General features: G+C 47.2%; 1 protein-coding gene across 1 annotated transcript in view; it reads right to left on the bottom strand.

The window, feature by feature from the left end:
- Window positions 1-9,062: 9,062 nt before the first annotated feature.
- The window catches only part of LOC137534815 (zinc finger protein 585A-like), a 38,075-nt gene continuing 33,450 nt past the window's right edge, over window positions 9,063-13,687 (bottom strand). Inside the window, exon 7 of the mRNA XM_068256470.1 lies at window positions 9,063-10,381. Within this exon, the coding sequence (XP_068112571.1) occupies window positions 9,349-10,381 (1,033 nt within the window). The 3' untranslated portion in view covers window positions 9,063-9,348. The remainder of the gene's footprint in view (window positions 10,382-13,687) is intronic.

Here is a 13,687-nt window from a genome sequence, read left to right as displayed (position 1 = left end):
TGGTTTTTCACTGCTTGACGAAGACCGATGTTTTGATCGACTTTGTCCGGCTGATTGACTTGAACTTTGTTGGGAATAGCCTTTAACATATTCCTTTGGAAGAGTATGTTTATGGCTAAAAAAAACAAACCAATAAGATCAAGTCAATATATGACCCTTCGATCTAAAAATATTACCTCATTTTTACTCACCCCCCTTACCTAGAAGTCTTTTTGCGTTCTCTTTGAGATGATTTTCCCATAGCAGAAGGTAAAAGCTGCGGAAAAAATGCAGCTGTCAGCAACCTTCAATCACTCTGTGCAGTATAAGTATCAAGCTAGTACAAAGTTTACCACATAAGATATAAAACATATAAAAGATACCTTTGCAGACACACAATCTACTTGGCTGACCCCTCAGGACGTGTAGCAGTTGCCACAGAGCTGCAGGACGGCATGCCAGTGGAGAATAGCCACTCCTACCACTTCCTGAGCTGCCTCTTATGTCTTCCTACACTTACCCACAACAAGGATGGCCACTGCTATGCAGATAAGGGCAGAACAGCCAGCGGGCTACAAGAAAATGGCCACCGTTGTGGACAGATTTGCATAGTAGTGTTTATGCAAGTACTCACCAGCCTCAGACGAGCAGGAACTAACAGGAACTGCAACAAACTATCCAGGCAGCCGGAGCTTTGATAGAGAGTGACTGAGAACAGCAATCCAAAGGTACTTAACCAGAGTCTTCATGTATATTACAACCTGCCTTGCAGATCTTGTGAACATGTTTGGGAAACAAGGTATACATCTCCTTAGATGTTTTATAACCAGCAAATGCCTGGAGAACGCAAAAGAGCAGGCTCCTGACCTCTTTGGAACATTTAGTTACCTGAGGTTCAGAACTGCAACCAGGGGAGGTAAAAACCTGGTTGGAAACCGCAAAAAATCGTGCGGAGGTAAGGGAAAAATTAGTCCATGCAAGAAAAACACGATCCTATCCGGCGGTGAGGACTTAAAAAGGAATATGGGGTAATGGGTGGAGCTCATTTTATACTCAGAAAGGTCCTATCTGGCAGTTGTAGGCGGAGAACTGCCCCATCTGTATGCTGCCATGGAGATATCAGGGAAAGGATGATTTCACCACAGCAGAGATGTGAGTTCTGAAGTATAAATCCCCATCAATTAGAACTCCCAGGCTACGCACAAGATCAGAGCTGTGTAGATCTGTGCCTCCTATTCCCAGTGGTGAAGACTGCAAGTTAAGTTTTGTTGTCATGCGCTGCCTTTCGATCAGAAGGACTTCAGTTTTGTCTGCATTTAGTTTCAGCCAGTTGTCACTCATCCATTGCTGTTGTTCGCATAAGCAGGAGTTTAGAGTTAGAGTTGGGTCTGTTACACCAGGCTTGAAGGAAATATATAGTTGGGTGTCGTCCGCATAGCAGTGATATGTCAGGCCATGTTTTTGGATTTGTTTTCCAAGCGGTAACATGTAAATTGTGAAAAGCAGGAGAGAAAGGATTGAGCCCTGGGACAACCCATACTTAAAGAGACTCTGAAGTCTCTTAAAAATCAGCTTTTTACTTCAAAAATCTTTTTCTCATCCCTGCCCTACCTAAAATGCCACATCCCCGCGGCTGAAATATAACTAAATCCCCCCAAACTCCCCAGTGGGGGGGGGGGGCAATCCGGGCAGCGCTCCCATGAGCGGCAGAGCTTTCAGCTGCAGCTCTGCCTATCAGCGCGTCTATCAGCCCGGATCGCCGCCTCTCCCCCGCCCTCTCAGTCTTCCTTCACTGAGAGGGGCGGGGGAGAGGAGAAGATCCGCTGCTAATAGACGCCAATGGAGGCAGAGCTGCGGCTGAAAGCTTTGCCTCCAACAGCAGCAAAATCCACGACCAAGAAAGTCATGGATTTTGCGGGGGGGAGTTAGGGGGGATTTAGTTAGATTACAACTGCGGGGATGCGGCGTTTTAGTTAGGGCAGGGATGAGAAACATATTTTTGAAGTAAAAATAGGATTTTTATGAGACTTCAGTGTCTCTTTAAGTCGTACAGAGGTGAACAGGAAGGGCCCCATAGACACTTTTTGGGTTCTGCCACTCAAGAAGTATTGAAACCACTGAAGAACTATGCCATGAATGCCGCAGTATTCCTGTAGCCTGTTTATCAGGATGTCATGGTCAACTGTATCAAAGGTCTAACAGTATCAGGATGGAGCACTCTCCTCTGTTTCTTGAGCAGGTGGTTGCATATTTGGATGAGGGCAGTTTCAGTGCTGTGGTGTTTCCTGAAGCCAGACTGGAATGGGTCATAACTGTGGTTTTGTAGGATTTTGGCTTCTAGCTGGAGGCATACGGCTTTTTCAATTAGCTTACCCAGAAAGGGAAGGTTAGAGACAGGTCTGTAGCTTGTCATGTTTCTGGTCCCCGTGTGGTGGTTGAGCAGATGGAACCTGATGTATTGATGGACTTCATTACTGCATCCCAGACCTGTGGTACTACCAGTGAGTTGCTATGGTCCTTCTGTGCTGCCGCACTGACCGGCCACTTTGTCCTCCTGACTCAGTCGCTACTACACTCTGCGTTCACACTGCCTGGGTCCACTGACAACTCTGCTGTCATGTCATTGCTAATCGCTGCAAAATATATATATATATATATATATATATATATATATATATATATATATATATATACCTCTCTGGGTCTTTTTGGCGTCAGCCACTCATCTTCCTCTAGTGGTACCATCACCGCCAAGTGCCATTGGGACTCACCTTCACCTCTGTGATTGCTTAACGTGTATTTCCCTGTTTAAAACCACTTATTACCAATTCATAGCCCCATTTCAAGTGTTGATTTCACTTTAAAATCCACTTTCTCAAAAACAAAAAAATATTTTTGGAATTTTTTTTGTTGAAGTTGTAGCCCCTTATCACCTTGATAATCCATGCAATTTGGGGGATTGTAGCATGTATGGGGGCTTTGCTATTAACGTTAATAGAAAATCCAGATCCGGTCGAGGTTCCGGCCGTGATTGCGTCATTCACGACCGAAAATCCACGTTGTGGCGTGGATGCGTATCAAAATCCGGAACCAATCACGCTGGAGGCAGATTTTATTTCTGCAACGGCAGTGGTTGCCAAATTCGTGGATCGGGACATCTGAGCACCACTGATCTTGTGGCAAATTGGGCATTTCTCACTAACTTTTCCAAGAGAATGTCCCAGTGATTCACTATTCTAACCCTTTAAGACTGTCTTGTTTGTAATTGTGCGTAATCTGCAAAATGTACAAATAGATTTTTAAATGGGAAATCAATTAAATTTCAAAATTGTAATTACTGTACATGTAACTGTGAAATTTTACAGGAAATTCTGCGTTAGTAAAATTAGCACATTGCGATCATCGTGACTCTACAGGCTGAACAACAGTACATTGACTGTCATTATGTATCAGGATGAAATCCTTTTGTTAGTTCCCGGGTTGCTCCTGGTGTCCCACAATGCCCAGCATCATGTGTTGAGAGTATGCAGGCAGTTCCTGGAGATAAAGGAACAAATACCATTGACAGGCTCCCACACTCATCTGACCTACATCCAATAAAACACATACAGAACATTGTTGTTGATTCACTAATGGTAGCGCTGTGTAACAGCGGGAGTTATCAGCTGTTACGAGCACTGTAAAAGTGCTATAAAAGTGTTGACGGCCTATTGGGCCAATCAGACTGCGGGGATCAAGTCCTTTAATCTGACTGGACCTGTGCTAGCGATGATGCCAGGAGGACCTTAGGGGGGTTATGTTAATAGCGTGAAACAGGTTGCACCTCAGACTGTCCAAGAACTCAGTGATGTCCTGGTCCAGATTTGGGAAGAGATCCCCCAGGACCACCATCAGTCAGCATGCCCCAATGTTGTTAGGCATCCACACAAGCATGTGCGGGTCATCCAAACTACTGAGTACAATTTGCTGTCATGAAATATTGGGGACATTGATCAGCCTTCACTGTGTCCTTGAATTCAGCCATGTAGGTTGATCATTTTAATTTCTGTCAAACAATATGGTATCCTTTAGTTTCTAATGCATTACCCAGTCCATATCATTACAGATGTCCAGCATAATTTATTTCACATTATGATTGCACTGATGAGGCCTAAACGTCAGAAACAGGCTGTCTGCATGTGTGGTTGATGTGGCTCTGTAAAATGTAAAGCTATAAGTGTGCTATACACCAGCAGTTCTGGGTGTAAGCCTGGCTTCAGGGGCAGAAAGAGATCATCTGCATATTCAGTAGTGGTGCATTGTGGGTAACCACAGATGTTCACTTAAAGCTAAATTATTGGAAATACCTTCTGTTTTAAGAAGGCCTATCACACCAAGCATTGAGATTGGATGTGCTTTTTATGTGTTCTTTTTTTTTTTTGAGTAGCGTGTGCAACAGGGAAGCTTCAGTGGGTATGGGACCCGGTTCCAAATCTCACTATACAAAAATTACCTATGCTGGTTTAATATATGCTAATTGCATGGAGTTAACCATCCACCTGCTTAACCCTCCTAGCGGTCTATTAAAAACCGCCAGGGGGCAGCGCAGCAGTTTTTTTTTTTTTTTTTGTTATTTGTTTTTTAAATCATGTAGCGAGCCTAGGGCTCGCTACATGATAACCGCTATGCAGCGGCATCCCCCCACCCGCTCCGATCGCCTCCAGCGATCTGCGATCAGGGAATCCCGTTCAAAGAACGGGATTTCCTGGAGGGCTTCCCCCGTCGTCATGGCGACGGGCGGGATGACATCATCAACATTGTGACGTCATCGGGAGTCCCGATCCACCCCTCAGCGCTGCCTGGCGCTGATAGGCCAGGCTGCGCAAGGGGTCTGGGGGGGGTGGCGCGGCGGGTAGCGGTGAATCGGAGCGGCGGCGATCGGTGTGCACACGCAGCTAGCAAAGTGCTAGTTGCGTGTAGCAAAAAAAAAAAATTATGCAAATCGGCCCAGCAGGGCCTGAGAAATCCTCCTGCGCGGCTTACCCTGAACTACGTTCAGGGTTATCGCCAGGAAGGTTAATCCACAGGGAACCCAATTGCAGCAGCTTGGTGTTGCCCATCAGAGGCCTTTCATCGTGTACGGGAGGAATCGGCACAGGAAGACTTGGGCGCAGGATACAGCCGGTATATGGCTGATCCTGCTGCAGCACAAGTTCCCGGCCGTGTTAAATACTATTCCCCCTCCAGGCCACCATGGATGGTGGGCAATGAAATAATTCGGCTTCCAGCAAGAATTATTGTGTTTTAAAAGTAACTTCAGCTCCGTCTTCTGATGGTGCTGAAGTTATTGTGCGATGCTATAGTCGTAATTCCTATTACGGCCTATGGTGGCACCGGCTGCGCCCAAATCTCCTGCGCTGGATTCACTGTGTTCGCTTTCACCAGTGCTGCAATTATCTATAAATATGCTATTCCTACTTTCACAGGTGGCTGAAGGAAAACACATAATGAAACGTGGCTGGATTAAAGCCCCATACACACGCTAGATTAAAGTTGGCTGAAATGGTCAATACTGACAATCTCGGCCGATATTCAGGCATGTGTACAGCGGGTCCCCAATCATCGACTGCTTCCTGGCCAACTAACTGCCAGGCAGATCAACTCAGCTGACCAATGCCCTACCACCGTATGATATCATGTCTGCTCTGTCATCCCTCTGCTCCCCCCCCCCATCTGCCTTCAAACAAAGCGCATAATAGCCCACAGGCTGACTACGCGTCCCGCTCAGCGATGTTGCTCGAGGAATCGGGATCATATCGGACATCAGTCAAGTGTGTATAGGATTGTTAAAGAAATTATCCAGTTACTCTGTGTTTTACCAGGCCCATTTCTAGTACCAATAGGGCCCTGTGCAAAGTTAGCCTAGAAGCCCCGATAGACTCTTTCCCCATTGTTGCTGCCCAGTTCACCCCCAGGGCTTCAAGCCCCCTTAAAGGGGAACTGAAGTAAGAGGTATACGGAGGCTGCCATATTTATTTCATTTAAATCAATACCAGTTGCCTGGCAGCCCTGCTGGTCTATTTCTCTGCAGTAGTATCTGAATAACACCAGAAACAAGCATGCAGCTAATCTTGTCAGATCTGACTTTCAAAGTCTGAAACACCTGATCTGCTGCATGCTTGTTCAGGGTCTATGGCTAATAGTATTAGAGGCAGAGGATAGCAGGGCTGCCAGGCAACTGGTATTGCTTAAAAGGAAATAAACATGGCAGCCTCCATATACCTCTCTCTTCAGTTCTCCTTTAACTATGCTACCCATGGCGCCTGCTGTGTCTTTGACAAAGTGGCGACTCACCTGTCCCGGCTGGTGCGCTCCCGTCAGTCTGTGGCTCCATGCACTCCCATCTTCATCCTCACAGGGGCGCCTCTCTCCCATGAAATTCCGTGATAACATGCTGTGGGTCACAGGGAAGATGCAGCCAGTGCTGGATGAAGACGGGGAGCAGGAGCCACAGACTGACAGTGGAGCGCCTCCACCCGGACAGGTGAGTCACTACTCTGCAGAAGACATTGCAACATTGCAGGGCCCCAGGAAGCACAGCTATGTGTTGCGGGGGGGGGGGGGGGTGACCTGTAGAGGGCCCAGCTGCCGGCTCGGGGTCCTGGGGCCTGTATGGTTGCTCATATGGTAGGGCCAGCTGTGTGATTTACTATACTCTACTCTCAGGAAACTACCCTGACATTAGTGGCCCTAAAAAGAGATGAGATTTATATGCAACTAAGCATGCAAATGTCCACTGATATAAAACAGAGATAATCCAACCCATTAGCTGGTTGATGAGTTTCATGGTCGTAAACAAATCTTCAGCTCCCTGCTGTGACACACACGCACGCACGCACGCACGCACGCACGCACGCACGCACACACACACACACACACACACACACACACACACACACACCTTTAAGTGTCTGTTTCTAGAATACTTTATTATATTTCCTTGTAAACAGGTTTGTATTGGGCAGTTGGGGTTAATTGATAGGAAATTACCTAGGCAAGAAGTATAGATGCAGCTGCTGGACGGTCTGTGGTCTGTTTTCAGTGTGATAAACAGGCAGTAGAAACAGCAGCAGGAAACTTGGTACACTTTTGATTGGTATATTTACAGCCTCATTAAACTTACAGCCTTATAACAATCTCCATTAAATCAAATCATGGTCTCCATGTTGAACAGTGCAGTGCATGTCTCATGGAATGTATGCATACCTGGAGCAGCAGTTTAAAGCGGAATATAACCCTGCATTTCAACTTTGCTCTAAAACATTATTTACAGCATATTATATGCAACCAGCATTTTTTTTTTTTTACTAGACCAGCATTGGAAGGGTTACACACAGAGCTTTAAAGTTCCGTGGATAGAAACGCAGACGCATCTGAAGTTTAGATAGATACATTTAAGTAAACACAATGTAACAAGTGGTGAATGTTACACACTCTCTGGCTGTCCTCCAGCTCCTGCACAGTCAGAGACTGTGTGTCACATACCACACTTGTTACATTGTGTTTACTTAAATACTTAAATGTATCTATGTAAACTTCGGATGCGTCTGCATTTCTATGATGTGATGTCTGCGCCCCCCCTCTGCCCTTCTGCCACCCGCCGCCGCATTATCCTTCTTCCCCGCACAGAACTTTGGGGAAGGATAAAGGCAGTGCACAGACTCCAAGAATAATGTTCCCAGGCGCTGCAGTTCCCCCCATACTCTCTGCACTGCCGCCGGTGGTAGTGCAGAGAGTATAGGGGGGAACTGCAGCGCTTGGATCTATTGTTAGGTGAGTCTTTGCTGTCTGCAGCTTTTCCTCCCCGCTGTGCTGAGGATAAGTGCGGGGAGGAGGGGAGTGCGGGGGGGGGGGGGAAGAATATACCCGGAGGAAGCAAGATGGCCCCTGCCATGAAGAGAATGTCCCTTTATTTATAATCTAAAATTATATGGATGGAAACCGAGGACAGTGCAATACATCTGTTATGTAAGTAGAGGAAGTTTTTATCTACTTACATATGTATTTTCTTTGGGGGGCATGTTATTGCTAATAGTGCCTCTTTAAGGATGTGTACAGGTTGTGGCATTAGAAGCTAAGGTCAAGGAGATAACTGAGCAGCTCACTGAGGGCATTGGAGATATGTAAACCACAGTGCCAGGGTTAATCTTCTAAAGCGGAACTCGGTACAGACTGCTAAACCACAAAACCAGGTATCTGAGGGGGAAGCATATCACTGCTGCACACGTGTTTCCTCCCTGCTGTGGCCTCTGCTCCCCACACATGCATCTCTGCCCTTCACCAGCTTTCCCTTAAATATTCATCTTTATTCTCTGCTCCTTCTGAATTCTTGCAAAGGACACAAGGAAAACCGAGAGAAATGCATTGTTTGTTTTTAGAGAGAAGAAGAGGCTGTCTAATTGCCCCTCATCTTCATGTAATCACAAATGCAATTTGATCTCTCAGCTGTTTCAGCACAGAAATTTGGCAGTTCTCGGTAGACACGGCTAATATGTAAACACAGCATGTTTACCCTTTGTCTGCTTCCATGGAAGCAGGAAGTAGACACACTGCAGGTTTATTGGAGTTCTGTAAGCTGTGACAAAGTAGTGTTTTTCTTTAAAGGTTATTATGCTGTTGCTTATCTTTTACAGCAGAGAGGAAGTTCTGAGTTAAAGGAATACTTAAGTCTGCTTAAAAAAATGACTTTTACTCATCCGGGGCTCCCCTCAGCCCCCTGCAGCTGAATGGTGCCCTCGCCGTGTCCATCCGATGCGCCTGGACTCGCCGACGGCCACTTCCAGTTTGGCCGTCACCGGCCGACAGGCTGGGAATGCGGCTGATTATCTGCGTTCCCGGCCGCAATAGCGCTCTCTCTAATGCTATTGCGGCCGGGAACGCGGCTAATCAGCCGGTGACGGCCAAACCGGAAGTGGTCGCCGGCGAGTCCAGGTGCATCGGAGGGACACGGCGAGGGCACCGTTCAGCTGCAGGGGGCTGAGGGGAGCCCCAGGTGAGTAAAAGTCATTTTTTTAGCAAACTTAAGTATTCCTTTCAGGCCCGCTTTCACACCTACTGAAAGTCACAATTGTACATTTGCAAGTCACATATGACAGTTTGTATTTGTGTTATTTAATTAAAAAAAAATGTATCCTAGTTAATAACGCCATGCCATAAAATGCCATGTTCCATACATTGATATGAACCCTATTTAGGTTTGAGCCTAGAAGGACTTATTATTTCTTTAGTAGATGATTCATTTTCAGGCCTGAGAGGCCAAGTTCATAGACATATCTTAGTTTGTTGGATAAAAACAGTTCCAGCTAAATATTTGCCTCACTCAAAACATGATTATAGCTTTCTGCCGGCGTGAGATCTCATGTGCTTGGTAAGCACTGATTTCTGTACAAAACATTTCCCACACTCTGCACAGGGATATGGCCTCTCACCAGTGTGATTTCGCTTGTGTACAACAAGGTGTGACTTTGTTCCAAAACATTTCCCACACTCAGTACAAGAATATGGCTTCTCACCAGTGTGAGTTCTCCTGTGTATGCGAAGATCTGTCCTTTGTGCAAAACGTTTCCCACAGTCAGTACAAGAAAATGGCTTCTCGCTACTATGGGATCGCAGATGTACAACAAGGTGTGAATTCTGTGCAAAACATTTCCCACACTGAAAACAGGAATACGGCTTCACACCGGTGTGAGATCTCACGTGTTTAGTAAGCTGTGATTTCCCGATAAAACATTTCCCACACTCAGTACAGAGATATGGCCTCTCATCCGTGTGAGATTTCTTGTGTAAAACAAGGTACGACTTCTTTCCAAAACTTTTCCCACACTCGGGACATGAAAATGGCTTCTCACCTGTATGAGTTCTTTCGTGTTCAGTAAGCAGAGCTTTTTGTGGGTAAGATTTCCCACACTCAGAACATGAATATGGTTTCTCTCCGATGTGAGATCTCTCATGCTTGACAAGTTCTGATTTTTGTACAAAGCACCTCCCACATTCAGTACAACAATATGGCTTCTCACCAGTGTGAGATCTTTTGTGTATGCCAAGCTCCGATCCCTGTACAAAACATTTCCCACATTCAGAACAAGAGAATGGCTTCTCACCAGTGTGATATCTCTTGTGGATGTGAAGCTCTGATTTCCGAAGAAAACATTTCCCACAGTCAGCACATGAATAAGGCTTCTCACCAGTATGAGATCTCTCATGTACGGTAAGTTGTGATTTATAGTTAAAATGTTTCCCACAGTCAGAACACGAAAATGGCTTCTCACCAGTGTGGCTTCTCTCGTGTACCACAAGGTGTGATTTCTGAGCAAAACCTTTCCCACACTCAGAACATGAATATGGCTTCTCACCGGTATGATATCTCACATGTATGATATAATGTGATTTATAGTTAAACCATTTCCCACACTTAGTACAGTGAAATCTCCCCTGTTGGGCTCCGGTAGGAGGTCCACTAGGGTTCAAGTCATGGGGAAAGCTGGGGAGGACATTCGGGATTATGGGGATCCTTCCAGTGGAATCTTGCATGATGACGCCATCTTCCATTGTACAATCAGGGGATAGAGATAGAAAGATTTCCGAGGGGCTCTTCATGCCGGGACTCAGCGCTACAAACAAAGGAAACATCATCACTAGGTTATACAAACACATTTACTTATCCTATATAATAATCTGTCTGTGTCCTTGCATCCTCCTGTGTCCCTGTGTCCTCGCGCCTAGGCCAGTGCGCATGCACGGCACGTTGGCAGACTTTAGACAGCACAAGAGGACGGGTGCAGGGCGGGCATGTGTGCGCGATGCTTGAGTAGGTAGAGGCGACAGGGGGAGGGGGTTCTGAGGGGCGTAGCGGGCAAGGCCTAGCACCCATTATTGTAACGAGCCTAAGCTCTAGTGAATTTTAAAACAGTCTTTCTACAAGAGTATCTTCCTTGATTTTGGCAAAATCTGCATTGCAATGGAAAAGCATGATATTGTTCTATCTAATAAGTGTTGGATAGAGAGTTTTAACTCCGGCAGTACGGCAACTACTCATCAATAACTTCTATTGAGACCAATCTCTACAAAGTAATGTATGGTGACCATTATCAGCTTACTACAGGCCAGTAACGAGTCACCCCTACTGTGTCCAATCTGAGTACAGTAATGTACAGTGACCATTATCAGCTTATTACAGGTCAGTAACACTGAGTCACCCCTACTGTGTCCAATCTGTGTACAGTAATGTACAGTGACCATTATCAGCTTATTACAGGTCAGTAACACTGAGTCACCCCTACTGTGTCCAATCTCAGTACAGTAATGTACAGTGACCATTATCAGCTTATTACAGGCCAGTAACACTGAGTCACCCCTACTGTGTCCAATCTGAGTACAGTAATGTACAGTGACCATTATCAGCTTATTACAGGTCAGTAACACTGAGTCACCCCTACTGTGTCCAATCTCAGTACAGTAATGTACAGTGACCATTATCAGCTTATTACAGGCCAGTAACACTGAGTCACCCCTACTGTGTCCAATCTGTGTACAGTCACCATTATGTGGCTGATAACGACCGCCTCTGTCAAACAGTATCTACAGCAGCCCCCGACTCGACTGCCACCGTCCCCTTTACCCCCGGCATTGCAACAAACACGTTAGCCTATAGGCTAACTAAGCGTCTGTACAATCTCAGTCCACCAATGTCGCCATAGAGATTGGGTCTCAAATCAGCTTATAGCAAATTAACACTATGTCACCTCTACTGTGATCAATCTGTGTACAGAAATGTACAGTGACCATTATCAGCTTATTACAGGCCAGTAACACTAAGTCACCCCTACTGTGACCAATCTGTGTACAGTAATGTACAGTGACCATTATCAGCTTATTACAGGCCAGTAACACTAAGTCACCCCTACTGTGACCAATCTGTGTACAGTAATGTACAGTGACCATTATCAGCTTATTACAGGCCAGTAGGGTTAATTTAAGTTGCTCACATTTCTATTACATGAAATAATCATGGATTATAGCTACACGAGACAATTTATTGACTCTCACGAGCTGGACAGTTCTTGCCTGAAGTGAACACTGTTGTAGTTTCTGCTGTGAGTTGTAGTAGGACGCTTCCCATGCTTTTACCACCTACACCAAACAATCAAGAATGATAGTTTCAGGAGACTAAAATCTAACATAAGTAACTAGCTAAACTCCCAATATGGCCAGTCTGTGAACAGCCATAATAACAAGAAAGATCCACATTTATTCTATACTTAAAGAGAACCTGAGACAAGAAGCGTATCAGGTTCCATACTTACCTGGGGCTTCCTTAACCTTCCTGGCGGTAAGCCCGAACTGAGTTCGGGCTATGCCGCCGGAAGGCACCGCTCAGGCCCCGCTGGGCCGATTTGCATAATTTTTTTTTTGCTGCACGCAGCTAGCACTTTGCTAGCTGCGTGCAGTGCCCGATCGCCGCCGCTACCCGCCGATCCGCCGCAATTCCTCTCGCCGCGGCCGCCCCCCCCCCCCCCAGACCCCGTGCGCTGCCTGGCCAATCAGTGCCAGGCAGCGCTATGGGGCAGATCGGAGTCCCCTCTGACGTCACGACGTCGATGACGTCGGTGACGTCGGTGACGTCATCCCGCCCGTCGCCATGGCGACGGGGGAAGCCCTCCAGGAGATCCCGTTCTTTGAACGGGATCTCCGGATCTCCGATCGCCGGCGGCGATCGGAGGGGCTGGGGGGATGCCGCTGAGCAGCGGCTATCATGTAGCGAGACTTTGTCTCGCTACATGAAAAAAAAAAAAAAAAATTAAAAAAAAAAGATTTGCTGCCCCCTGGCGATTTTTTTGCAAACTGCCAGGAGGGTTAAGCCGCCTTGAGGCCGCTCGTTCCTCACAGTCTCCCTGGGTGGCTTCTGTCACCCGCAATAGTGCCTGAAAGCCTGGCTGAGTCAAGCTTCATCATGCTTGCGCTGCCTGGCCCGCTCCTCCATTGAGCTCTCATCCCTGGGAGTGTTCTGCGCCTGCGCTGGTGCAGAATACTTCCATCTGCGGTAGCGAGATAGGCGAGCACTCCTGGGCGAGCCACGCTTGCATGACAAAGCCCGACTCGGCCAGACCTTTGGGGACTATTGCGGGTGAAGGAGCCACCCGGGTAGACGGCGAGGGACGAGCAGCCTCAAGGGGGCTTAACCAGCTGAGCGGTCTGGACGAGCTCAGCTCGTCCAACACCGCCAGAGGCTGCCGCTCAGGCCCTGCTGGGCCGATTTTCACCAAATAAAAAGCAGCACACGCAGCCGGCACTTTGCCAGCCGCGTGTGCTGCCTGATCGCCGCTGCAGCGTGGCGATCCGCCGCGTGCAGCGGCGAAAGAGGGTCCCCCCAGCCGCCCGAGCCCAGCGTAGCCGGAACAAACAGTTCCGGCCAGCGCTAAGGGCTGGATCGGAGGCGGCTGACGTCAGGACGTCGGCTGACGTCCATGACGTCACTCCGCTCGTCGCCATGGCGACGAGGTAAGCGAAACACGGAAGGCCGCTTATTGCGGCCTTCCGTGTTACTTCTGGCCGCCGGAGGCGATCGGAAGAACGCCTCCGGAGCGCCCTCTAGTGGGCTTTCATGCAGCCAACTTTCAGTTGGCTGCATGAAATAGTTTTTTTTTTATTTAAAAAAAACCCTCCCGCAGCC

Source organism: Hyperolius riggenbachi, chromosome 10 (assembly GCF_040937935.1).
Source record: "Hyperolius riggenbachi isolate aHypRig1 chromosome 10, aHypRig1.pri, whole genome shotgun sequence".
Lineage (NCBI taxonomy): Eukaryota > Metazoa > Chordata > Amphibia > Anura > Hyperoliidae > Hyperolius > Hyperolius riggenbachi.
This window is presented reverse-complemented; position numbering and strand designations above follow the sequence as displayed.